General features: G+C 44.9%; 1 protein-coding gene across 2 annotated transcripts in view; it reads left to right on the top strand.

The window, feature by feature from the left end:
• The first annotated feature begins 389 nt into the window (after positions 1-389).
• Positions 390-27865, top strand: part of Sh3gl3 (SH3 domain containing GRB2 like 3, endophilin A3) — a 129165-nt gene continuing 101689 nt past the window's right edge. Inside the window, exon 1 of one of the 2 annotated variants that reach the window (XM_021166935.3) lies at positions 390-593. In XM_021166935.3, coding sequence (XP_021022594.1) covers positions 549-593 — 45 coding nt within the window. In that variant the 5' untranslated portion in view covers positions 390-548. Of the gene's footprint in view, positions 594-838; positions 890-27865 lie in introns of those variants that run through there. The other variant, XM_021166936.3, reaches the window with a different exon arrangement.

Below are 27865 nucleotides of genomic sequence, written 5' to 3'. Positions count from 1 at the left end.
TAGTGTTTCTTCTCTTCTTGAGAACACATCCCAGCGTTCCTTCCTCACAACACACGTCTATCTAAAACTCTCAGGGCTGGGGTTTGGGGAGTGGAGATCTTGCTACCAGTGAGCAAAATCAGGTTTTCCACCAAGTCCTTGAAGAGCAGAGAGACCTCGTGTCCAGAACAATCACAGAGCCAGCTGTATCCCAAGTCGTCCGAAAGAAGTCCTGAGAGGCTCTCCTTATCCCAGGAACATCCCACGGCCAGCCCTTCCACTGGTCCTCTTCTTGGCTCAAGAGCTCCTGGTCGCCACGCAACAATGAAGCGTGGGCGGTCCTAGAAGCTTCATTTGCATGCTGCCGAGGCTCGACCAATGGGCTGCGTTGGGGCCTCGAAACACGGTGTTGCTATCTGCGCGCGCGCCTATGCCAGTGTGACAGCGCCGTGGCCGTGGCCGTGGCCGTGGGGCGCGCGGGGACCGCCCGGGGTGCCCGCTCCGCTCAGCGTCCGGGCCGCGTGGCCCGGCGGAGCCCCGAGACCACCCCCGGGCGGGGCGCCGCCGCGATGTCGGTGGCTGGGCTCAAGAAGCAGTTCCACAAAGCCAGCCAGGTAGGGAGGCGCGCGCGAGGGGTTTCTGGAGGCGGCGTCCCCAAGGGGTTGCGGGCCATGGACTCGGGGTCTTCATCGGCTTCCTTCGGGCTGGGTTTCTGGTCGCCTAGGAGGGCGCGGGGGCGGGTAGCGGTCGCGCGCTCTGGGCTGCGCGTGTTGGTGCCTCCTCCCCCGAGTCTCGGGTCTCCCGCTGCGCCCTGGCGGTTGTAAATCTGAGCAGTTTGGCTGGCAAGGGATCGGAGGTGGTGGGCTTGGGGATGAGCGCCCGGAGGAGAGCCTTTGGGACCAAGACCGTGGTAGGCCTCCCTCCTGCCCCGGAATCTCTCGTCTGTCCGTTGGGACCCCCCCCCCAACCCCCCGCACCCAGGACGCTCTTCTTGCGCCCTGGCTGGGACCCGGCAGTCTCTGTTTTGGCTTTCCCGGGGTTGGGGCTCATCGCTGTGGTCCTTCCCTTGCCGGCCGTCTTCACTGGGTTGGTTCGAGGTTGGCACCAGGCTCCTGCTCTCTCAAAGAGACAGTGTGATGAGGAGACCCAAAACACACACGTAAACAAACCAAGCTAGACACGCCTCCGCGGAAGAGGATGGCAGGTGATTCAGAAGCTTCTAGGCGGTGAAGACAGGGCATTTGGGGATTAAGCTTGAGAAAGGATTGTGTCTATGGATTGTTATAGGAAAAGGAGGGCTTTCTGAGCAGAGGAATCTGGAAATAGGGACACAGGAAAATGTGTGTGTGTGTGTGTGTGTATCACAAGCAAATTTGCTTTCTAACACTATACTCTTCACCAATGGTAGAGCCTATGTTGTAAAACCTGTTCACCAGCACCTGCGGAATTGTTGCCATGCCCTCATTTCCTTCCCAGCTCAGTTTTGCTGAAACCCAGGTGGACTTCATTGTATCTTAAGTCCACGTCGGTGGCAATGTCCCACTCAGGCTTTTCCTTCATATCGATCTTGAGATTGCAGCTGGCCTTAGAAAAATCTTTTTTTTTTTTTTTCTCTAATCCAGGCGGAAAGACACTGCTAGTCCCTAAGTCACAGCTGGTCCACAAGGAAGCTAAGTGATGGCTGTTCTCAGCAGGGGACATAGGACGGACAGTGATGCTATTCAGGATGATAGAAATCCTGGAGGAGGGCCCTGCTGGGTGAGAGCAGAGATGGTGGATTCGTTGTTGGATCTATAGTACTTACAAAAGTCTGTGGGATATTTCAGTTGTCATTGGCCTTTGGGCCATTGGCATATCTTATTCTGGAGTGTCTAAGTGATTTGGGGGAAATTCCAATTAAAATGAACATTTAGGGAGAGCTGAGGCTAGTGGAGTCACACACAGTAGTATATAAAGAGAGACTCTAGGGGGCGCTATACTCACTACAGGCACTGGCCACATTTGGACAGTGTTTAGCCCAAGTGCTTGCAGGGCAGTGAGCACTCCATACATGTATGTGTAATAAATGGACAATAGTGGGTTCAGAAGCAATAACTGCTATCACAAGATCATGGGAGGGGGCAGTCGAGTCATACAGAGGGTGGGTAAGCTGTCAGCTTCTACTTCTTTGGTAATGCTAGAGCAGTCAGGAGACCCAGAGTCTCTGTGGGCAAGGCCATGCTTGAGTAACTGCTGGCCATGATTGTCACATTGTTGTGCTTAGCCCTAGCAAAAAGTGAGGCACGCGCATGCTCTCTCTCCCCCCACTTCTTGGATATGGACTTTATAGGAGCAGCCTTGTGATCACACAGACTGAGTCGTTAGGCGCTTCAGGATGGCTTCTGACCATGGAGCCGAGTGGGTGGTTGAAATCGTTGGACGTTACTGGATTTGGGGAAGTATACTTTGTCAGGAGGCTTGGTTCTATTCTTTACAATCAATCAAATCAAACTAGCAGGAGACCTTCCAGGGGTCACCATTGTCCTTGGGGCAGGTGTGTTCTTACCTAGGCTCTGCGCTTTTTCTGCCTGTCTCTGAAATACTTCGCACTTCATTTGACCAGAGAGAATTGACACACTCTCTCCGGACTTACCACCATGGTGGGATTAAGAGTGCCTGACAGATAAGTTTCAAACCTGTTCTAGATATTTCCCTACTCCCCGCTCTTCTCTCCCCCACATCCAGGTCTTACATAGCCCAGCCTAGCCTCAGAGCGGCTACACAGCCAAGCGTGATTGCAAGCTTCTGGGACCCCACTTCTACCCCTCCAGGGCCCAGGATACAAGAGTTTACACTGAGCTGAGGACTGAACCCAGGGCTCCACGCATGCCAGGCAAACACTCTCCTGTCTGAGCCGCATCCCCACCCTCAGACTTCTAGAACTCTTTCTTAGAAATTATGCAGTACAACCAGCTTGGAGAAATTAGGTTTTGTTTAATTTAATACAAGGGAGCAGAGTAATAAAGAATGCCAGATGTCCTCCAACAGCGTCTCCACAGCGGGCTTTAATTCGTTTGGAGCTTTCCCAGGGCAGGGAAAGGGAGTCCCGAATGACATCAGTGGCTAATAATTCCCAGGGATTCAAGGCTGGCTCCTTGCCATGATCAGTTCTGCAACCTTGGGAATGTGACTTAACTCAACTTGGCCTCCTTGGCTTTCTCTCTGCATGATGGATGAGAGGATTCACAGGTCGGGCCCTGTGATGAACATGATCGCACAATGTCTGCAAAACTCTTGAGTATACTAAAAAAACTGAACTGTGTGATTTTTAAAAGCGCATGTGTGCTGTGTAGTGTGTGGGCGTCTGAGGAGGCCAGAGGGGAGCACTGGATCCCCTGGAGCTAGTAGGGTTCTAGGTAGTTTTGAACCACCCAGTGTGAGTACTGAGAACTGAGCACTGTATGTACTGTGTCCACTGCACTGGAAGAGCAAAGAGCTTTTAATCATAGAACCATCTCTCCAGTCCCTTGATTGTACACTTAAATAAGCTGCATAGTATGTGAGTTGTAAGTACACATGCAGGCGCACACACACACGTGTGTGTACATATACACACCCACACATGCACACACAAGCAGGTACACACATGCATAAAAGAGAGAGACCATCCATCCATCTAGATATTGTGTATGTGTATCTCAGTTCTGAAATCCTTAAATATTTTACTTAAAATGTTTCAGACAAAGACAAAAACAATAGGGACCTTTTAGAAGTAAGGGAGTCTGGACCATGGCAGGGTAAAATGACTGAATGCCCTGGCTACCTGCCCCTCCTTTCCTGACCCTATCCCTGTCATTGAGGAACAGAGCCCTTGGTTTCCCAGAAGATGAGCTGTCAGCCCTGGACATGATGCCTCATTGTGCCAGGTTTCTTGAGTTTGTCAGTAAACACTTTTCAAACTCTTTACCAAAGTTTTAAATAGAACCAGTTGTTCTGCAGGGCTGAGAGTGGAGTTGGTGGAAAGCAGTGCAGAGTTCAGAGCTGCCCCTGTGGCTTCTTGCTAAGTACAGCACACGAGCAATAAAGAGATGCTCTGGTCATGCATCTGTGCGCTCATCCACTGAGTCTGGGTGCTCGGGCCTGGATGCTCTCCTAACAGCTGCGTTCTTTTCATTCCAGGACCTTCTGACCTCCCAGGGGCTTGAGTCATAGTCCCATGGAAGCCCAGGAACCAGTATCATAGGCCCCATGTTGAATTTACTTCTTTGGGCTTTTATTGTGACATGACCTAACAACATCGTAGGAGATGAGGAAGTCCTTAAGTTAGCTTTTTGGTAACGCATTCTTTCTCTTTTAATGCATCAAGTTCAAAAAGGCTGAGTGTCCATAAGGTCCACGTGTCCCTGACAAATCCCACACTGCCTGTGCAGGCTGGCCATTTATGGGCAAATGCTTCAGGGGAAGATGGCCCTGGTGAGTGATAAGCTGCTCTAGGGAGACAATGAATGTCTTTTGTTTCACTTTCTCATTAGAGAAAAAGATAAAAATGCACTTTGAAAAATCCATAATGATTTATTCTTTCTCTTAGATGCATTGGAAAATATATTAAAGATCAGACATTCTTGCTATCTTTTCACACAGACTGTTTGACAAATTAATCCATAAATCTGAACACTTCAGTTTGAAAGCCAGGGTCCTAGAGTGGATGTCCAAACCAAATTGATTAGGAGTTTGTTGTTTCTTTTTTGTTGTTGTTGTTTTGTTTTTTGTTTTTTAAATAACTAAAAGATCCAATATAACTCAAACATTCTTTACATTTCCTTCTATAAAGTAAAAATATTACCCAGGGCGTCCTTTGGGATTTAGCTGTAGAGCACACTGGAAACCAGAGTTTCTCCCTGGTTAGATGAGCTTTTTAGTTTTATTAAGTACGTTGAATGCAATTGTATTTTCCAACACTAAGTATGTGAAGGGGTGTGTGCCGTGTGGGAACAGGATGACCCGGAAAATAAAGTCCTTAGTAGACAGAATGGATAGAATACTTTATTCAGCTAAGTGGCAGGTAGACATATGGTGGATGTTGGAGCTCAGCTGAGTGTGGGCAGTTAGATTGTGTGCACCTCTGCGTTCCTGACATCGGGAAGTGCATGGGCTGGGAGGCTTCATCCTGGAGCTGCCTTTAGACTCCTGCTGTTGATGCCCCTCTGAAACAGCCTTTTGTTGGCCCTTCCCTTGTAGCTGCCCAGCTCCTCACAGGCAGACTGCAGTGCCCACCTGCAGGCCTCCAGGCCACTCATGGTGGCATCGTTCACCCAGTTCCTGGTTCTCTTTCCTTTTCAGTTTCATGCAACCTAGTGTGGTCCCTAATTCTTTATATAGGTGAGGATGACCTTGGATTTCTGACCCTCACCTCCACAGTGCTGGGGTTATAGGCCTGCACCATCCTGCATGGTCCCGGAAGACCCCTCTCTTCAGTGTTGACTCTTGTTGCTTTCCTGGGTTGCTCTCTGCCAGTCGGTCGGTAGCAGAACTGTGGCTGTTTCAGGCTGTGACGTGGGTCCTCCCTGGTGAATCTGATAGGTGAGTCATAGCTGCTCATTCCTGTCTCTGCTCTGGGCCACACTTCAGTAGTCCAGAGGTCCTGTTTGCTCATGTGTGGGTGTTTTTCTGCTTCTCTTTGTGTAACAAGGAACAAAATACAGGTGGCTAGTTGCTTTACGGTGCCTCCCAATCCTGTCATTTTCATTGTCTTTGGGGCTGTAGCTGCATCTCTCTTCACATTTCTTTCCTCTCAGGTCATTCTTATCAACATGTAGATATGAGTTCTCCTATCTCAAAAAAAAAAGAGAAAAATCCTCCTTTGGCCCAGCCCCTCCCTCGACTTTCTTTGTATCCCCTCTCTCTTATCAGCAGGTACACTCCCTCTTGGTTTCTGTCACATACTTTCTTTTCAGGCCTTTCCAACTGAGTTGTCTCCTGTGCTTTGAGGCCATGCATGTTTGGGTCTTAAGTGTCCTTCAGTCTGATAGTCACTTCCACACTGGAACTCTGTGTAGCATTTGACCCATTGCCTGAAGATAGCACCTGCCAGAGTTCTTCCACGTTCAATCAGCCAGCTGATCCTCCAGTCTCCGTTAATAGCTCTTCATCCTTCGACTGCACAGCACTGCTCCACGCTTGTGCTCCGGCTCCTGTTTTCTAGACTTGCAGTCTTTCGAGGAGGCTTGCCCACATTTATATACTCTTTCGAGGAGGCTTGCCCACATTTAAATACAGTATGTCCTCTGATGAATCTCAACATTGTATTTCTGGTTCAGACATAAATCAATGTTACCTTCCTCTCAGATATTAGGGTTGAGATAGGAAAACGGGAACTTTTGTCTGTGTCCTCTTGCCTTTTTCTACTGGTGACCTCAGATGTCTGCTCTGTCTCTTAAGTAAAACAAAGCGCATCACAGGAGTTTATTGGCGTGCTCTTCCTCCTGGCTTTGCTGTGAAAGTGTATCCTTAATTTAATGGCTGTTCTCCGTCACTGCTGCTGCCGATCTGCTCTGGTCATTTTCCCTGCCCCCCGGCTGCAGTAGCTTCCTAACACATTGTTAGACCTCTGTGTCTGCCCTCCTACGTACATCTGTTCACTCACAGTGCCAGGATGCTCTTCCAAAGATATAGCTCGAGAAAGCAGAAGACTGAAAACGTTGGAGGAGACAGGAAGCTATCTGTTGGTGGGAATATATTTTTTAAAAGCCACTGTAGAGAACAGTGTGGAGCTGTTATGTTATCCCCTCTGGGTGTATAACCAAAGGAAGCAAAAGCACTGTGCTTAAGAGTCACGTGCACATCTGTGCTTATTGTGGAGTTTGTCACAAGAGCTGCAGAATCAACGTAGGTACTTCTCAGTGCGTGGATGGATAAAGGAAATGTGACACACAATGGATTATTATACAACCGCAAAGAAGAAATAAAGTCCTGTCAACTGTAGTAAAAAAAAAAGACACAACTGTAGTGTATTTTGTTAAGTGAAATAGAAAAGCAGGTTCATGCTGTATCCACTGAAATACCATATAAAGTCTATGAATATGTTCAGTTAATATATGCTATAACAGAACCATCTCTAAGGCCATGTTAGTCTAGCGACATGTCTTCATTGGCTTCTATGTGAATATAAAAATAAAGCAAACTTAAAATGTTAGTTTTCACTCTGCTAGTTTCTTTGCTCTTAATGTCTGTCTGATATTAATTTAGCTAATCAGCTTTGCTTTGATTTCAGCCTGCCTATAATCCAATATTTGAAGTATGTTGCTTGGTCAAAGTGCAGTCAGAGTTTGTGTTGGTTGTTTTGCTATGACAAAACACCCAGTAAAGACTATTCAAGAAAGGAAAGGTTAATTTTTGGCTCACAGTTTCAGAGGGAGTTCAGTTCCTCACAGGAGACAAGCATGGTGGTCAGAATGGCTCCTTCTATAGTGGTAGAAGCAGTGAAAGGCAGACACTCACATGGTGCTAGCCAGGAGCAGGTCCAGAACCCTAGATGATTGGCACTTTCAAAGGCAAAGCCTCCAGTGACCCACTTCTCCCAGCCTGGCCTGACTTCCTAAAGTTTACATAGCCTTCCAAACACACTGCAGTCTGAGGGTAAAGTATTCAAAACTGAGGGGAACATCCAAATTTAAACCCTAACTGTCATGCTTCGTTAATATGCTCTTCCAGTCTGTTCTTTAAGTGTTATATTTAGGCCATTTACATTTAATGTAATTATTTACATGCTTTGACTAAAGGCTGCCATTTTACTTATTTTTATTTGTTGGCTCTGTTTTAAATTTATTTTCTTTTTAACTTCACCTTTCGCTGTGTTAAAGATTATTTAAATTCTTTCTGGTGTTTTCATATGGATTTTTTTTTATAGATTGATAATGACTATTATAAATGTAAACTCATCACAGTATACCAATATTGTCATTTTAACAGTTAAAAATGAATATAGAAAGCTTCCTTCCCTTTATTTCCCATCTCTTCCTGATTTACAGTATAATTACATTAATTACATCCCCTCCTCACGAGGGGCACATGAAGCACTGTTATAATTTATTCTTTAACCGTCAAAGTCATTTAAAAATCTCAAGAGGATAAGCATTTTCTTTGCTTACTGAGTTCTGTCTTCCTTTCTGTGGTTCCAAGTTTCTTTTTATTATTTCCTTTCTTTGTTTAGAGAACTTATTTTTCAGCCATTCTGTCAGTGTAAGGGGCTGGTGGCAAGCTCTTCATTGTCTTTGATCTGGGAATGGCTTTCATTTTCCTTTACTGCTGCAGGATTTTTGCTGTGGATGGATGACCTGTAGTGGTGGTTCTTGCTGCTCATGGAAACTGTTGTATCATTTTCTTCTGACTTCCATGATGTGAAATTAAATAAGCAGGAAGCCATCCGCTGAGGCTGTGCTTTGAATTCCTGCATGAGCCACACCATTACAACTCACAACAAATCCATCCCAGAGTATAATGCCAAGACTTTGGCCAGCCACAAACAGACAGCACACTTTGCATTGCCAAACAAGGAAGCTGCCGGTCTGACTTGTCATCTGGCTGCTGTGTTTTGCTTTGAAAGCTCAGCTCACACTGCTGGGGAAGCATCTCTGCTCACCTCTCCTGGTCCTGAGTGCTGCTGCCCTGTTGTTCCTGCCTCAAAGGTGTTTTATTCTTCCATTTCTTGACATTTTTATCTATGAACTGTATAAAATGGATGGGCTTCACTGTGAGATTTCTCATACACATATAGAATGGGTTTTAATTGTTTCCCCATCTTCCCTCCTGTCAGTATCCTCCCTTCCCCCAAATGGTCCTTCTGCTTTCATGCCTCTTTAAGTCTAGCTTAACATGAGGATCTCTAGCTCTACTTACTTTCCTGAAAATGGAATAATTTTATTTTATTTCTTCTGTGGCTGAATAAAACCCCATGGGATGTGTGTATCACATTTCCTGTTTTCAGTCTTCAGTCATTGGATACTTCCTAGACTGGTTCTGTGTAGATATTTTTGTGACATGTGAACCCAGAGTCCTTTGTGAATATAGACCTGGCAATGGTCTATTTGGATCCTATAGCAGGTCAGTTTTAAGTTTTGTTGAGCAGCCTTCATAGTGATATATATGTATAGTACCTGGACCAATTTACATACCCACCAATGACGCAGTAGGGGTCTCCTCCCCCGCTGACTCTTCACACCTTCATCTGCTCTTGTGGGCATTTCTTTTCTTGACAATGAAATTTTCTTTTCATTTTGTTCTGAGTAGGATGAGGTGGAAACTAACTGTAGGCTTTATCTGCATTTCCCTGGTGGCTAAGGATGAGTGAACACTTTTCATCTTGGTATCTGTGTCAAGTTAATCTCTTGACTGTGAGTTCTGATCTGGTACAGTTTGAGTCACTTAGGTGTTATTTCTGTTTCTGCTTTCAAGTTGTTTTTGGTTTCTTTAGGTTTTTGTTTTTTGTTTTTTTGAGATAGGGTTTCTCTGTGTAGCCCCGGCTGTCCTGGAACTCACTCTGTAGACCAGGCTGGCCTCAAACTCAGAAATCAGCCTGTCTCTGCCTTCCAAGTGCTGGGATTAAAGGCGTGTGCCACAACTGCCTGGCTGGTTTCTTTAGTTTTAAGATGTTTGATTATGGTGTGTCTTGGTGCAGGTTTCATCTTTATCCTGTTGGCTGTTTACTTGGCTTGTTGAGTCAGTAGGCTGTGTCTTCTGCCAAGTTTGGAATTTTCACTTGCCATCTTTGAGAGTTTAACAGCCCCGTTCCCTTTCTCCTTTCCTTCTGGGGCTCCAATGACATGAATATTAAATGTTTTGTTATCATCTTCCATGTCCCTGGGGCTGTCTTCTTTTCTCCCAGCTTATTTTCTGTCTGTTGTTCAGGTTGGGGAATTTGTACCACCCTGTCTCATCTCATACTTCATGTGTTTCCTGCACACACAGTTTTAAATTCTGACTTTTCAATCCTTGCATCTTATTTACATCATCTATACATACACATCTTTGCTGAGATGTCTTCTTGTTCACTTGTTCCAAGTGTTTGACAATTACCTGTGCCCCTTTACGCATTGATGCTGTAATTGTAATGTCGCTGTCATCCTGGTGTTGGCATCTAGTGATTGTCTTTCCTCATTCAACTTGAACTTCCTTGGCTCTTGGAATGAATGATTTTCTAAAATATTGAAATATGAGGATTTGGCTATAGCGAGACTCTGGCTCCTGCTCAGATGTCTGTGATTTATTGGTTGTATTTGACACTGCTGTGGTCAGGAAGGGAATGTCACTGTCATGTTCCTTCTAGGGGGAAGAAGGCCCAGGTTCCTGTCCAAAACTCTGCTTGCCTTAGAAATAGGAAGAGCTCTTTTGTTGCTGAAGGCCTGGGGCTTCTGATGCCCACAGGCCTCACTTACGCCTCTCTGTCTGGGAGGGTGGGGGTACTTTGTCACTGCTCCCACCTGGTCTCACCCTGGTCTCACTGTGGAAGGGATGGCCTCATTACCCTGGATGAACTGACTCTCTTATCAGCCCATGTGACCTACTCCCCTGGACAGGAGGGCGGGAAACTCATTGCCACCACTAGAAATGGAAGTTGAGTCCCCCAAATGGCCTTTACTGTTACTAAGGTGAGGAAGGCAGGTTTTTACTGTGTTGAGGATGACAGTATCAGTTTGTCTACACTGACACCAACCCGTTCACAAGAGGGGACAGGGATAAATACGTCATTACATTTGGCCAAATGTGGATGTCTAGTCTTCCTCTTATCCTTCACTGAGGTCAATTGTGGGGCCATGGATCTGTCTGTCTATCCATCCACCCACTTACCTACCTAAACTAATATCTATGTATCTATGTATTTATCTATCTATCTATTGTCTCTTATCTATTTAACATCTATCTCTCTACCTACCTACCTACCTACCTATCATCTGTCTACCTACCTACCTACCTACCTACCTATCATCTGTCTACCTACCTACTTACCTACCTATCATCTGTCTACCTACCTACCTACCTACCTATCATCCACCTATGATTTATCTTTATCTTTCTTCCCTTTCTATGTGGTGTGGCCCTAGGGAAGAGTTACACTCTAAGTGTTGTCTGCCTCTCTAGCTGGGCACTTGTTCACTCTATGGCTGAGAGAGAACAGGCCTCCTCCTCCTCCTCTTCCTCCTCTTCCTCTTCCCCTTCCTCCTCCTCCTCCTCTTCTTTCTCTTTCTCCTCTTCCCCCTCCCCCCTCCTCCTTCCCCCCTCCTCCTAAGAACACTATTTCTCTAAGCTCACTGGCATTTTTAGGTTGCCAACTTTTTCAGCTCCAACACTGAGGGAACTCACTAACATGCCATTGGCGGGGGGTGGGGGGTGGCAGGTATGTTCAGTGTCTTTGGCCAGTATATTTATTGTCTTCTCTTTAAGTCATCTCGTGTTTGAGCTGTAGACAGTGCGCAGAGCTTTAGTTATAGGCACTGGGAGGAATTTGGAAAGTACATCTACTCCATCTTTATGAAATAGAAGTCCTTCATGTCATCTGATTTTAAGTCCCTTCTTGTTGGGTGTTGGATCATTTCTTGTCCTGTTTACTCTTTATGATGTCATAAGCCCCCCCTCCCCCCCGCTTGACAGTGAGTACTCTGGAAGCTGTTTTCTAGTGTTGCAGGAGCCTGACACACAGTAGGTACTTAGGAAGCTGTCTGCTGGTGTCCCATGAGCATCCAGGGCCTACTTCTGATTCTTCTAGGCTACAGTTTGCTGAAGTCTTCCTCATTTGGGGAGAGAGGTCTTCAAAGTCTTAATTTTTAGATAAGATGTCCTAGTTTTGAAATATTTAGAAGTTTAATTACAACTTCTAAAAAGCTGTGGGTGCTGAAAGATAGTGATGAACGATTACTGTCCAGTGTCATGTTCTTGGGGCCAGTCCTTCCTTCAGCCTTGAGGATGAGAGTGGCTTTGAGTCCTTTATGCACAATGTGCTTTCTTGTCAGGTTTGGGTAGATGATGCGCACGGTGTTGGCAGTACTTTTGCTCAGGAGCTAAAATGGATCCCTGCAGAGATAGACGGCTCTCGGCCTTCTATGGGGATGTTCCTAGAAAACTTGTTGAGCCTCTTCTTGTGTGAAGAGCTTGGTGGCATTTGTCTAAGACTGTGACACGGTCAGGGAAAGGGGCCTGTGGACCTGACAGTCCTGAGAGGGTGTGACAGTGGGAGACCGACTTTGACAAGAGTGGGCAGCCTCACCCAGCTGTGTAAAAGCGAGCAGGACATGAAATAGAACTCAGTAAGACCGTGCTCGTAGTGACCTGTTTAGGAATATTTTGAGACAGGATGCAAGAATAGGTAGTTTGTCTTAAGGCAGATCGAATGCTACCCTGTGTGGTCAGTCCTTTGAACATTCATTGTCTCAGAAGTGAAAGTGACATACGTATAACAGAACTTAGTTTCATGTGACTCATAAAATTTGGTAAAAGGAAGTTAATCTCCATTCTTGAACATGATCCCTGCTGGATTCCTACATTCCACATTGGTGTTTTAGAGCCAAGGCATTTTCTGTGAAGAGGCATCCTGGCCATAACTCATAGAAGCCGTAGCAATGGCTCATTAAGATTTGTGCTTGGTCTGACAGCTGAGCATCCTTGAGTAGGGGTGATGCTGTCTCCTGGACAGCAAGGATGGATGTCTCCAACACCACAGCATCACCACTTCCACTTGTTTTGCTTCTCTGCTGGGGATGGAGGCCCAGTGGGCTCTGAAGAAATGGAGACAGGGTCACTGGCAAAACAGAGGGCTTTCTCTTTCCTTGTCTTTTCCTTTGCCCCTGGCTAGGCATTGTTGAACCAAATGTGCCCATCACCCAGTTCTCTTCTGTTAATGTTGATAGAGAGCTTGAGTCTCATAGACTGCCAGGCTGTATTTAAATGCTTCTTGATCTTACAGGGCTACGAGGGGTGATTGGCGCTGGCGCATCTGGAAAGGGGTTACTAATTGACCTACCAGCTGGCTGTGAAGACCACATTACTGAATGGGCTAAGAGCTTTGACGATCATTGTGAGGGGCAGGGCATAGAGCAACCAGGAGGACATTCGGAATCACAGTGTGGGAAAGTAGGTGTCCTGGAAGAGTGAGGACACGTAAGTGTGACTTTGGAGAGTAACTTTAATTTTCCCTGGGGTTTGGCTTCCTTATCTAGAATTAGGAGCATTATGGGACCAATATCTGAAATCATTCCCAGGGTTCATTTATTGAGTGCCTTTTGTTTATGCTGACTATAGTAGGTAGTGACAAACGCAGTCTTCACAGCTGTCTGCTACAACGATTCTCATAGTTTTAATAAATGATGGTGGAGAAGAGACTTGACTAATGTCCAGGGAGTGCCAGGACTAACATACTTCCTTCCTTTGACCCTTAAATGTATCCAGTGAGCCAGGTCAAGGGTCATTCTGGAGTTCACAAAGCTTTTTCATCTCGCTGCAAAGGGCTCTCCCTCTGCTGATGTTCCTTGTTATCATGAGCGTGTGATTTCTAGGGACAAAAGAACACAGGCCCGTGAGTTAATCTTCCCAGGGACAGAGAAGACCACTTTCCACTGTCTGCTTTTTGTGTTCACAGTTGCTTTTAAATAGAGCTGCATCAGAATCCATGAATCTGTGTGCTAGTGTGCATTTCATTCCTTGCCCCAAGTTTGCAGGTGACCCATGGGGCTTAGGGAAATAAATACTTGGTGAGCATTTGACGTCACAGTGCATGGAGCCATTCTCTCCTGCTTATCTGCATCCTTGGGAGATGGTGTGTGTGGTCACCCATGCCGCCTTTACCTTCTTCCCTGACCCCTTGACTGCTCTTAGCTTTGAAACCAACAGCTTTTCCCTAAGCAGTCATTAGAGACCCGCAGACCGAACTATCGATCTTGTCTAGAATCTACAATATTCTTCCTTCTTGGTTGTTTGTGTAGTTTCTCCTTCCAGCGTCACCTTGATTCCTCACTATCACTTGCTCTGACCCACGTGGGTGCTGCCTAGCTGAGTAGTCCTCCCCCCCCACACCTGCCCATCCCCCACACATCCGCCCATCCCCTACAGAACGCCCCAGTGTCACAACCACGTGGCTCCTGTCTAAGAGCACTGTGCTCTGTTGCTATTAGAGTCCATCTGATATGTTCTTCCATCCACACCCAGGATTCACCTCCATGGCCTGGGTAGACACTCTAATTTCACATCTGGGCACATTTCTAGCTGTTTGTAGCTACCCTCTCCTTGGCTAGCACTCATGCCTACACCAGCTTCACCCCCACTTCATCCTCTAGAAGCCCCGTGCCCATTCATGCCTTTGCCTGTGTGGTTACTTCTGCTTAGAACCCTCCCTCTTATTTTCAAAGCCAGGTTTAGCTTAACTGTCATTTTGTACTCATTCTCTTTTTGTCCCCAAATCTGTGGTTCCCCACTGTTCCCTGTCCCCCAAGCCTGGTACACATATGGATAATGACAGCGTTTGTTATAGAGAATTCGTCTCAGACTTTCCTTCCAGACCTCGTAAGCTGCCTCTCACAGAGAGGCCTTCAGACAGACTTGCTATGTGCCTTGCGACTGTTTCTGTGTGTGTTCTCCCTTCACAGCTGAGCGTATACCTCTTAGAGAGACCACAGGGTTCCAGATTCCTGCTGGCTGAACCCTCACATGTGCCAGGATGAAAATTCACATTTTTTTTCTTTTTCAGTTTTATATATAATGTGGACATTTAATTTCTTTTGTGATCGGCTTTTTATAAGTGAAGAAGTAGGAGACAAAAAAACTCCTACTTATTCAGGAAAAATGTTTTGCAGTGACCCAGTCATTGCCTGGGTCTTCATGATTGTACTCATTAGTCTAACTTTGCAAAACTGCTGTGCAGAATGTTCCAGAGGCTGCAAGGTCTCCTTAAATCCTTACAGTAACTGTATCAGAATGGCGCTTGATGGCCCTCCCCCTGTAGGACAGGGTTACCTAGAACCCACTCAAGGTCACAGCTGGGAAGCGTCATTCCAGGACTTGGGGACAGCCTGCATGGTTTCAAAGCCAGCGCAGGACACAGGAGCACTTGTCAGAGCTCTCTGCTGGCCTCTTCTTTGCAGTGCTGATTCCTCGAACAAATGTAAGGTCACCTGAGCCAGCCGCCACCTGTCTGCTCTCTGTATGCTACTGAAGAGGTTCCAGTAAGACTGTTGCCTGCTCAGTTGCACAGCCCTTCAACCCAGAATGACCTTTTCTCTTTCTTTTAATGGTTGGAAAACACAGAATACCAATATTGAGAGACCCATGATAATACTATGAAATTCAATTTTTTTGTGTCCATTGATAAAGTTTCCCTGGGACCCACCATGTTCATTTGCTTGTGCTTTGTACTACACGGACAGCTGAGTACTGTGAGAGATGGAGTGGGGAAGTGGGAGGGATGAACTCTGTTCTTTGATCTATGTATCCCCCGGGTGGGGATCAGCTCAGAGAAAGTATCCATCTATCCCCCTACTTTCCCGTCATTTCTTCAAGGTGAGCTCACTCAAATTCCTGTCTTCTAAGTGTCTGAGATAAAACATTGGTGCTAATTATATTCACTCCATGGGCCTCAGAGCACCGAGCCATATTCTTCCTATTAAACACCAACTTGGCACCCATTGGTCCAGTTCTTCCCTTCCCCTCTGCCAAGTGTCTGGTAACCACAATTCTCTTGTCTCAGCCTGAGATAAATGATTTCAGATTCATCTCACAAATGACTTTATACAATACAGTGCTTGCCTTCTGTGCCTGGCTTCTTTCTCTTAGCATGATGTCATTGAGATCCATGCATGCTGTCACAGAGGGCAGCAAGTCTCGCCTCTTAGGGTGGCAGCGTATTCCACGGGGTGTCTGTACCACATTTTCTTTCTCCATTGTTTTCTGACTGGACATGTAAACTGATTCCTGTCTGACCCTTGTGAACAGAGTTCAGTAAATACAGGGGTTCTGTTGGCTCCTCAGTGTGCTGACTTCAGTCCCTTTGCACCCAAAGTGCACCTTTGTACCTGCAGTGGCCTGCTGGAAGGTGCCACCGAGGGACCCTCACAGCGTTCTCCACAAGGCCCGAAAGAGCCTCATTCTCCACATCTTCGCCTGCATTTCCTTTTTTATCTTTTTGAAAGTCCGCTTCAGTCCTTTTACTTTTACGCTATTATTTTATCCTTCTGTTCCTTTGAAGTCTGTTGATAGAAATTCATGTTTCTGCACTTGAAAAGCAGGGACAAACTCCACGTTTATTGCCAAGAGGATGAAGACCCCTCGCCTGGTGACTGTAGGTTTCATCGCTCCAAACTCTCTCAATGAAGGTACTACTCTCTCCACTTTGAAGATGGGGAAACTGAGGCATGCGGACATTATGTAACTGGGCCTGTCTTGTACAGCGGTGGTGTCTGAGCTCAAGCCTTCTCTTTGCTGCTCTCTCTCACTGTGGCTGAGATGGTGTTAGCCTTTGGAGTAGTTGATCACACGCAGCAGATGACTTTGGGAGCTGAGGCATGACACCAGAGGACAGGTGGCTCTGGATCTCAGTCATTTGTCAGTTTTCTTTGTTGAGGTGGCATGCCATGGAAGCTCCTTCCACACTCCTCCTGCTGTTCAACACCGTTTGCTTCAGAAATGGCCTAATTCTTTCACCTTTGGCTTGAGTTCCATTAAAGCAGAAGAGACGCCCAAGGATTGAGATTCCAGGTCGGCAGAGGAAGTAATGCAGTGAGTGTTTCTCTCTTGGCCTGGTTCTCAGAGGACACACCTGTCCCTAGTGATGGCTGTCCCAGCACAGCTCGATAGCCCTTAGAGACCAAAGGCCTGATTTTTTTTTTTTTTTTAATATTGAAATCATCTCTGGTGTGTGTGATTTTGGTTGTGTTTAAAGGAATCTTGGTTTCGCATCTCCTCTCACAGAACAGTCTTGGATTTGATATTTCCTAGTGGAGACAGTTCTCTTGAGAGAAAAATACTGCAAAAGCCAGTAGAGTGATGTTGTTTCCTGTTGCATTTCTGGTAGTCTATTTATTAACTTTCCAGATTTTATCCCCAAAGATTATTTATATCAGGTCCTCCCTTGTCCCCATCTCCCTGGCAACCCTGGGTATTATTCTTTTTGAGTCTCTGCTGTAGCTGGACGTTGAGAAACACTTGATTTGTCTTTGGTGTTACATGGGCACCACCCATCCAAGCAACGAGAGGTTCTCCAAAGAGAACGAATTTGTCTGGCGACAGACACTGCAGTGTAAAATCATACGCCGCAGTCCACAAAGTGCTCAAAGCAAGCGAGGCAAGATACTGTGGAAACAATGCTTCCTGGTTACAAGGATGGGTAATGTGACGGACAGGCTGTTGCTGAGCAGACAGAAGTGCCTGAAGCATCCAGTGGGTATGGCTGTAGTTGCAGGTGTTGGCGTCAGGGCTGTGGCTTTGGCAGGCTCCTCTGTGATAACCCTTCTTGTCAGACATATATGCCTGAGTTCCCCTCCTGTAGAGTCTCCTGCCTCTGTTGGTTGCTAAGGTTCAGGGCTGCAGCTCTGCTTTAGTTGTGGTTTTCCTGGTGCAGAACATAGACTTTTCTTTAGTGCCTTCTCTTTTTTTTTTTTTTTTTTTTTTTTAGTTTTTTTTTTAATATTTTTATTACATATTTTCCTCAATTACATTTCCAATACTATCCCAAAAGTCCCCCATAGCGCCCCCCACTTCCCTACCCACCCATTCCCATTCTTTTGGCCCTGGCATTCCCCTATATTGGGGCATATAAAGTTTGCAAGTCCAATGGGCCTCTCTTTCCATTGATGGCCGACTAGGCCATCTTTCGATACATATGCAGCTAGAGACAAGAGCTCCAGGGTTCTGGTTAGTACATCATGTTGTTCCAACAATAGGGTTGCAGATCCCTTTAGCTCCTTGGGTACTTTCTCTAGCTTCTCCATTGGGAGCCCTGTGATACATCCAATAGCTGACTGTGAACATCCACTCCTGTGTTTGCTAGGCCCCGGCATCGTCTCACAAGAGACAGCTATATTTGGGTCCTTCCAGCAAAATCTTGCTAGTGTATGCAATGGTGTCAGCGTTTAGAAGCTGATTATGGGACGGATCCCTGGATACAGCAGTCTCTAAATGGTCCATCCTTTCATCACAGCTACGAACTTTGTCTCTGTAACTCCTTCCCTGGGTGTTTTGTTCCCAATTCTAAGAAGGTGCACAGTGTCCACACTTTGGTCTTCATTCTTCTTGAGTTTCATGCGTTTATCAAATTGTATCTTATATCTTGGGTATCCTAAGTTTTGGGCTAATATCCACTTATCAATGAATACATATTGTGTGAGTTCTTTTGTGATTGTGTTACTTCACTCAAGATGATGCCCTCCAGGTCCATCCATTTGGCTAGGAATTTCATAAATTCATTCTTTTTAATAGCTGAGTAGTACTCCATTGTGTAAATGTACCATAATTTCTGTATCCATTCCTCTGTTGAGGGACATCTGAGTTCTTTCCAGCTTCTGGCTATTATAAATAGGGCTGCTATGAACATAGTGGAGCATGTGTCCTTTTTACCGGTTGGGACATCTTCTGGATATATGCCCAGGAGAGGTATTGCTGGATCCTCCGGTAGTACTATGTCCAATTTTCTGAGGAACCGCCAGACTGATTTCCAGAGTGGTTGTACAAGCTTGCAATCCCACCAACAATGGAGGAGTGTTCCTCTTTCTCCACATCCTCGCCAGCATCTGCTGTCACCTGAATTTTTGATCTTAGCCATTCTGACTGGTGTGAGGTGGAATCTCAGGGTTGTTTTGATTTGCATTTCCCTGATGATTAAGGATGTTGAACATTTTTTCAGGTGCTTCTCTGCCATTCGGTATTCCTCAGGTGAGAATTCTTTGTTCAGTTCTGAGCCCCATTTTTTAATGGGGTTATTTGACTTTCTGGAGTCCACCTTCTTGAGTTCTTTATATATATTGGATATTAGTCCCTTATCTGATTTAGGATAGGTGAAGATCCTTTCCCAATCTGTTGGTGGTTTTTTTGTCTTATTGATGGTGTCTTTAGCCTTGCAGAAGCTTTGTAGTTTCATGAGGTCCCACTTGTCAATTCTCGATCTTACAGCACAAGCCATTACTGTTCTATTCAGGAATTTTTCCCCTGTGCCCATATCTTCAAGGCTTTTCCCCACTTTCTCCTCTATAAGTTTCAGTGTCTCTGGTTTTATGTGAAGTTCCTTGATCCACTTAGACTTGACCTTAGTACAAGGAGATAGGAATGGATCGATTCGCATTCTTCTACATGTTAACAACCAGTTGTGCCAGCACCATTTGTTGAAAATGCTGTCTTTCTTCCACTGGATGTTTTTAGCTCCCTTGTCGAAGATCAAGTGACCATAGGTGTGTGTGTTCATTTCTGGGTCTTCAATTCTATTCCATTGGTCTATTTGTCTGTCACTATACCAGTACCATGCAGTTTTTATCACAATTGCTCTGTAGTAGAGCTTTAGGTCCGGCATGGTGATTCCACCAGAGGTTCTTTTATCCTTGAGAAGAGTTTTTGCTATCCTAGGTTTTTTGTTATTCCAGATGAATTTGCAGATTGCACTTTCTAATTCGTTGAAGAATTGAGTTGGAATTTTGATGGGGATTGCATTGAATCTGTAGATTGCTTTTGGCAAGATAGCCATTTTTACAATGTTGATCCTGCCAATCCATGAGCATGGGAGATCTTTCCATCTTCTGAGATCTTCTATAATTTCTTTCTTCAGAGACTTGAAGTTTTTATTATACAGATCTTTCACTTCCTTAGTTAGAGTCACGCCAAGATATTTTATATTGTGACTATTGAGAAGGGTGTTGTTTCCCTAATTTCTTTCTCAGCCTGTTTATTCTTTGTGTAGAGAAAGGCCATTGATTTGTTTGAGTTAATTTTATATCCAGCTACTTCACCGAAGCTGTTTATCAGGCTTAGGAGTTCTCTGGTGGAATTTTTAGGGTCACTTATATATACTATCATATCATCTGCAAAGAGTGATATTTTGACTTCATCTTTTCCAATTTGTATCCCTTTGATCTCCTTTTGTTGTCGAATTGCTCTGGCTAGGACTTCAAGTACAATGTTGAATAGGTATGGAGAAAGTGGACAGCCTTGTCTAGTCCCTGATTTTAGAGGGATTGCTTCAAGCTTCTCACCATTTACTTTGATGTTGGCTACTGGTTTGCTGTAGATTGCTTTTATCATGTTTAGGTATGGGCCTTGAATTCCTGATCTTTCCAAGACTTTTATCATGAATGGGTGTTGGATCTTGTCAAATGCTTTTTCCGCATCTAATGAGTTGACCATGTGGTTTTTGTCTTTGAGTTTGTTTATATACTGGATTACGTTGATGGATTTCCGTATATTGAACCATCCCTGCATCCCTGGGATGAAACCTACTTGGTCAGGATGGATGATTGTTTTGATGTGTTCTTGGATTCGGTTAGCAAGAACTTTATTGAGGATTTTTGCATCAATATTCATAAGGGATATTGGTCTGAAGTTTTCTATCTTTGTTGGGTCTTTTTGTGGTTTAGGTATCAGAGTAATTGTGGCTTCATAGAATGAGTTGGGTAGAGTACCTTCTGTTTCTATTTTGTGGAATAGTTTGTGAAGAACTGGGATTAGATCTTCTTTGAAGGTCTGATAGAACTCTGCACTAAACCCATCTGGTCCTGGGCTTTTTTTGGTTGGGAGACTATTAATGACTGCTTCTATTTCTTTGGGGGATATAGGGCTGTTTAGATCATTAACCTGATCTTGATTCAACTTTGGTACCTGGTATCTGTCTAGGAACTTCTCCATTTCATCCAGGTTCTCCAGTTTTGTTGAGTATAGCCTTTGGTAGAAGGATCTGATGGTGTTTTGGATGTCTTCAGGATCTGTTGTTATGTCTCCTTTTTCATTTCTGATTTTGTTAATTAGGATGCTTTCCCTGTGCCCTCTAGTGAGTCTGGCTAAGGGTTTATCTATCTTGTTGATTTTCTCAAAGAACCAGCTCCTTGATTGGTTGATTCTTTGAATAGTTTTTCTTGTTTCCACTTGGTTGATTTCACCCCTGAGTTTGATTATTTCCTGCCGTCTACTCCTCTTGGGTGAATTTGCTTCCTTTTGTTCTAGTGCTTTTAGGTGTGTTGTCAAGCTGCTAATGTGTGCTCTCTCTAGTTTCCTTTTGGAGGCACTCAGAGCTATGAGTTTTCCTCTTAGAAATGCTTTCATTGCGTCCCATAAGTTTGGGTATGTTGTGGCTTCATTTTCATTGAACTCTAAAAAGTCCTTAATTTCTTTCTTTATTCCTTCCTTGACCAAGGTATCATTGAGAAGAGTGTTGTTCAGTTTCCACGTGAAGGTTGGCTTTCTATTATTTATTTTGTTATTGAAGATCAGCCTTAGTCCATGGTGATCTGATAGGATGCATGGGACAATTTCAATATTTTTATATCTGTTGAGGCCTGCTTTGTGACCAATTATGTGGTCAATTTTGGAGAAGGTACCGTGAGGTGCTGAGAAGAAGGTATATCCTTTTGTTTTAGGATAGAATGTTCTGTAGATATCTGCCAGATCCATTTGATTCATAATTTCTCTTAGTTTCACTGTGTCCCTGTTTAGTTTCTGTTTCCATGATCTGTCCATTGGTGAAAGTGGTGTGTTGAAGTCTCCCACTATTATTGTATGAGTTGCAATGTGTGCTTTGAGCTTTAGTAAAGTTTCTTTAATGAATGTGGCTGCCTTTGTATTTGGAGCATAGATATTCAGGATTGATAGTTCCTCTTGGAGGATTTTACCTTTGATGAGTATGAAGTGTCCCTCCCTGTCTTTTTTAATGACTTTGGGTTGGAAGTCAGTCTTATCAGATATTAGAATGGCTACTCCAGCTTGTTTCTTCATGCCATTTGCTTGGAAGATTGTTTTCCAGCCTTTCATTCTGAGGTAGTGTCTATCCTTTTCTCTGAGATGAGTTTCTTGTAAGCAGCAAAATGTTGGGTCTTGTTTGTGTAGCCAGTTTGTTAGTCTATGTCTTTTTATCGGGGAGTTGAGTCCATTGATATTAAGAGATATTAACGAAAAGTAATTGTTGTTTCCTGTTATTTTTGTTGTTAAAGTTGGCATTTTGTTCTTGTGGCTGTCTTCTTTTAGGTTTGTTGAGGGATTACCTTCTTGTTGTTTCTAGGGCGTGGTTCCTGTCCTTGTATTGGTTTTTTTCTGTTATTATCCTTTGAAGGGCTGGATTCGTGGAGAGATAATGTGTGAATTTGGTTTTGTCCTGGAATACTTTGGTTTCTCCTTCTATGTTAATTGAGAGTTTGGCTGGGTATAGTAGCCTGGGCTGGAATTTGTGTTCTTTTAGTGTCTGTATAACATCCGTCCAGGATCTTCTGGCTTTCATAGTCTCTGGTGAAAAGTCTGGTGTAATTCTGATAGGCTTGCCTTTATATGTTACTTGGCCTTTTTCTCTTACTGCTTTTAGTATTCTATCTTTATTTAGAGCATTTGTTGCTCTGATTATTATGTGTCGGGAGGTATTTCTTTTCTGGTCCAGTCTATTTGGAGTTCTGTAGGCTTCTTGTATGTTCATGGGCATCTCTTTCTTTAGATTTGGGAAGTTTTCTTCTATAATTTTGTTGAAGATGTTTGCTGGTCCTTTGAGTTGAAAATCTTCATTCTCATCCACTCCTATTATCCGTAGGTTTGGTCTTCTCATTGTGTCCTGTATTTCTTGGATGTTTTGAGTTAGGATCTTTTTGCATTTTACATTTTCCTTGATTGTTGTGCCGATGTTCTCTATGGAATCTTCTGCACCTGAGATTCTCTCTTCCATCTCTTGTATTCTGTTGCTGATGCTTGTATCTATGGTTCCAGATTTCTTTCCTAGGGTTTCTATCTCCAGTGTTGCCTCATTTTGGGTTTTCTTTATTGTGTCTACTTCCCTTTTTAGGTCTAGTATGGTTTTGTTCATTTCCATCATCTGTTTGGATGTGTTTTCCTGTTTTTCTGTAAGGACTTCTACTTGTTTGATTATGTTATCGTGTTTTTCTTTAAGGATTTGTAACTCTTTAGCAGTGTTCTCCTGCAATTCTTCAAGGGATTTTTGTGCTTCCTCTTTATTGTCTTCTGCCTGTTTAGCAGTGTTCTCCTGCATTTCTTTAAGTGTGTTATTAAAGTCCTTCTTGAAGTCCTCTATCATCATCAGGAGATATGCTTTTAAATCCGTGTCTAGCTTTTCCGGTGTGTTGGGGTGCCCTGGACTGGGCGAAGTGGGGGTGCTGGGTTCTGATGATGGTGAGTGGTCTTGGTTTCTGTTAGTAAGATTATTACGTTTACCTTTCGCCATCTGGTAATCTCTGGGGTTAGTTGTTATCGTTGTCACTGTTTAAAGATTGGAGCAGAAGCTGTGTTCCACTCACCAGCAGTCTCTAAATCCTGCGGCGGGGGTCGTGGGTAGCTGGCGGGTGTCAGGCAACCCTGCACTCCCGCTACCCCGGCGCTGATCCAGCTGGATGAGGCCTGTGGTCCTACTCAGGCCGGTTTCTGCTTCCCTAACTAATGCAGTCTCAGGTCCCGCGCAATTGGATTGGAGCAGAAGCTGTGCTCCACTCACCAGAAGTCTTAAGATCCTGTGGCGGGTGTTGTGGGTAGCTGGCGAGTGTCAGCAGACCCTGCGCCCCAGCTGCCCCGGTGCTTTTCTGACCGGAAGAGGGTTGTGGCCCTATGTAGGCCGGATTTCTCTCTCCCCAACCAGAGCAGTCTCAGGGTCCGCGTGATTGGACTGGAGCAGAAGCTGTGTTCCACTCACCAGCAGTCCCAAAATCCTGCGGCGGGGGTCGTGGGTAGCTGGAGGGTGTCAGGCAACCCTGGGCTCCCGCTACCCCGGCTCTGATCCGGCCGGATGAGGCCTGTGGCCCTACTCAGTAGTGCCTTCTCTTAAAGTTTACTGTCATTAAAATATTTTTAAAAATTACCATTTTATGTATATGGGTATTTTGCCTATGATGTATGTCCGTGTACCATGTCATGGCTGGTGTCCTTCGAGGCCAGAAGAGGGTGTTGGATTCCCTAGGGCTGGATTTCCAGATGTAGGTGCTTTCTTGTGGGTGCTGGAAATCAAGCCTTGGTCCTTTTCAAGAGCAGTCAGTGCTCATAACTGCTTAGTTCTCTCTCCACCCGCACTGTTATTGAATGACACTTAATGTCTCACCCTGGTAGGTTACGTTTATAAGCCCTTCATCACTCGGATTGATTCATTGGTTGACCCTCTGTGGACTGTGGCCTATTTTGGTGTTGTGTTGATTCCTGTTAGTACATGTTATTAGAACAGTGCTCTTAACCACTGACCTGTCTCTCCAGCCACTTATTGTATAACTCTGACTTACCTTGAACTCAGAGATCTCTCTGCCCGTCTTTCGAGCACTGGGGTTAAATACATGGGCCACCACAAGTGGCCAAGCCCCTCCCTTTTTTTAATGCTGTCTTGTTTTTAATGTAAACAATTTCATTTTTCTGTGTGTAGAGTTCTTGGCCTCACTTTGACCCCATTCCAGAAGAGCTTTGTCATAGTGCAGCTACCCTGTGACTCAGTAGTAGGAACGTCTTTGCTTATTCTGGTCTTGCTTTCTGTGTGTCTGCTTCTCCACCTGCCTTACTCAGGCATGGTGGAGGGTTCCTCTTATTTGAATCCACCAACTTTATTCCAGTTCCTGGTGGTTTTCTCTTCTGCTCTTTGAAGAAAGCAGCCTTTGAGACTTTCTGCTCTGTCAGCCCAGATGGTATGGGAAGGCAGAGGCTTAGACTTACAGGTTGGCTTTCTCAAAGGATGTGTGAATCCCACAGACACCTTTGGGGGAGCAGGAGGGCCTTGCTCTGGACCAGTGCTTCCCAAGGCTGCTTCTGTGAAGATGGACACATTCTGGGGCATGGGCTTCCTCATGTGGTGTCCAGTCCTAGTCAGTGGTCCGTGAAGGTAAAGGAATGCAGAGAGGATTGTTGGGCAGGGGCTTCTCACACTTTCTGTGTTCACTGTGAGCTGGGGAGGCACCCAGTCCTCATCTGGACCTCCCACAAGTGGTGTTTGTCAGGGCATCTGTCTCCCACAGTGGTGTTTGTCAGGGTGTCTGTAGACTCACACTCATCAGTTTTTCAGTTATTACCTGACTCTGCCATTCTGACCAGTGACATCCATCTGTCCCTTAGGAGCTCCTGCCTGCTCCATCTTGTCTAGAACTTTGTCAGAGCTGCTGCCAAGCAGTTGGGAGTTGCCCTGTCTTCAAAACTGATGTAGATCTTTAATTTTACAGCCATCTGGTCATTTGGGAGTGTTGGCACTGGGCAGGGACCAGGGTTCAGAATTTTGAAAAGAACCCATTGTCACATTTGCATCCTTTAAAGGGTTTATGAGATCAGAATGCAAAGCATTCCATTTTCCCCAAGTCTCGACTCCTGATGGTACCTTTGGCATCCTGAAGTCACCCCTTCCACCTGCTTTCTGCCTAATTTCCTTTCACAGTCTGCAGTTGGGGCAGTGTTGCCTCCTGCCTGAGTATTTCCCCCATAGTTGGCCTTATTTCTAAGTATGAAACTGTGGTGTCATTTTAAAGGAGCAGTCCTTTCCATTGGGCTGGTTGGGCCGGCCCTTGTCTAATTTGTATTGTAAAAACTTAAATCATGGCTATTGTTGGTCTAATTTTCTGCCTGCTCACTCACTGGCTGCCTGGCCTTTTCCTCTGCTGCAAGCTTGTCCCCCGTTATCAGTGGCTTGACCTCGGTCTTGTGCCTTTATTGGATCGTAGTTACACTGTTCCTGAGTTGAGTAGAGGATCCTTACTAGTTTTTCACAACCCTTGGTAAGTACTTATGCAATTTGCTGAAATCAAAGAAAGAGCCTTTTCAAAAAGTCTCTTGGAGACAGTCCCAAATTTCCTTGTTTGCTGTTTAGGTTTTTTGTTTTGCTTGTTTTCCTGCATCCCCTTTTGCCAACATGGCAGTCTAACCTGATGCTCTTCCTCCAACATGGCAGTCTAACCTGGTACCCTTCAGTTTGTCATAAGTTAGTAAGCGGTGTTCATGATTCTCTGTCTCTGTATAACATGCTTATAATAAAGCATCCTTACATTTCCGTTAAGTTTGCTTCACCCTTCGGTTGATTTTCCTTCTCTGACACCAAGCCCTCTTTGGAGTGCCTGCTTTTTTGAAGGCGCTGGCATGCTTTCTCTGCATGTTTGAAACCTCTCTTCAGTTGCCTTCTTCTGAATGCAGTGGTCCCTGCCACACGACTTTCTGAGAACGTTGTTTTGAGTGGTGCTTGGACTTGACGGACTTGACCCCAGCGTCCCACGCACGCTAGGCAAGTGCTCTACTGCTGAGCTGGACTTACATCTGAGATTGATTTTTGGGGACAAAATATTGAAATACTGAGGTAATTCCTGCTTTTGTTTTTTTAAAAAAATAATCTCCCCCCCTCTCGTGCTCTATATGTCCCTATCCCTCTGTCTTTCTGTCTCTCTCTGTCTATGTCTTTCTTCTCTCCTTCAATTTCCTCACTCTCTTTCAAAACTGTCTTCATTCTTCCTATGAATTTTTTTTGCTTTTAGGTCTCACTTAGCAATCCAAGCTGGCCTTGAGTTCTTCATCTTCCTGCCTCAGTCTCTGTCTTTTCAAGATAATTTTCATTGTGTTGTATGTGTTCATTGTACACAGTGCTGAGTTTTACTGCTACACAGTATATTGTTACATAAGTCCATTGTACACAGTACCATGTTACATGTGGACATTGTCTTGCAACTATACCATCATACGTGCTCATTGTACACAGTACCGTGTTACAAGTGGATACTTTGATGCAAGTATAGAGTCTATGATGAGTACATCTTCTCACGCACCTGCCCCAGCATTTTTCCGTCTTTCCCCTTTCTATTCCTCTTCTTGGTCCCCTTTGGTCACCAAGACAGTTTCACTTGTGTTTTCCTCTTATACCTGCTTGTGGTGATCGGTGTATCTATATATAGGCATCGCAAATGGAAGATACCATGACATTTGTCATTGTAGGATTATCATGACTAAATGTGCTGATCTCCAGTTGTATCCACTTTCTTGCAAATGCTATAACTCATCCTTCCTCATGGCTGGGCAGAGTCCATTGTGTGCATAAACCACATCATTAGCCTAGCCTCCACTCTCAGCTTCTAAGCTCTTTCTATAATTTAATTATTGTGGATAGTGATGCAGTGAACAGTGATATGAAGTGTCTGTGATATGTTAACTTGCAGTCCTTGGCCATTTATGATTCATAAGTCATTTAAAAAAATAGAATTGACTAGGATGTGAAGGCACATGGCTCTAATCTCAGCACTCAGGAGACTGATGTAGGAGGCCAGCCTGGACTACAGAGGAGGCCAGTCTGTACTACAGAGGATACTCCTCCCCACCATGAGATCTGAAAATCACGTGTGTTAGTTTTGTGTTGTGTGATAGAAGACTATGAAGATTTATCAAGGCTAGAGTTCATTTTGGCTGCAGTTGTAGAGGAATAAGAGTCCAGGAATGGTGGGAACTGTGGCAGCCGAGGGCGAAGCTTGAGAGCTCACATTTCCAAACACAGGCACGCAGCGGAGAGAACAAATGGAGTGACAAGAGAATTAAACCCTCAGAGCTGCCCCCCTAGTGACCTCTGGAGCACTGTGCCACCTGGACCTCCCCACATGAGAACCACATATCCGAGCCTGTGGGGACATTCTCATTCAAACCACAATTTAGCATGAAATTAACCACTTACAGATATTTTGTTCAGTGGCATTTAGCATGCATTCACAAAATGTGCAATCATCTCTACTTTCATCTTGTCAAAAATAAAGCTCATTAG

The sequence above is a fragment of the Mus caroli genome, unplaced genomic scaffold (assembly GCF_978045245.1).
Source record: "Mus caroli unplaced genomic scaffold, Mus_caroli_1 scaffold_8, whole genome shotgun sequence".
Taxonomy (NCBI): Eukaryota; Metazoa; Chordata; class Mammalia; order Rodentia; family Muridae; genus Mus; species Mus caroli.
Note: the sequence above shows the minus strand (reverse complement) of the source record. Positions and strands in the feature narration are given on the sequence as shown.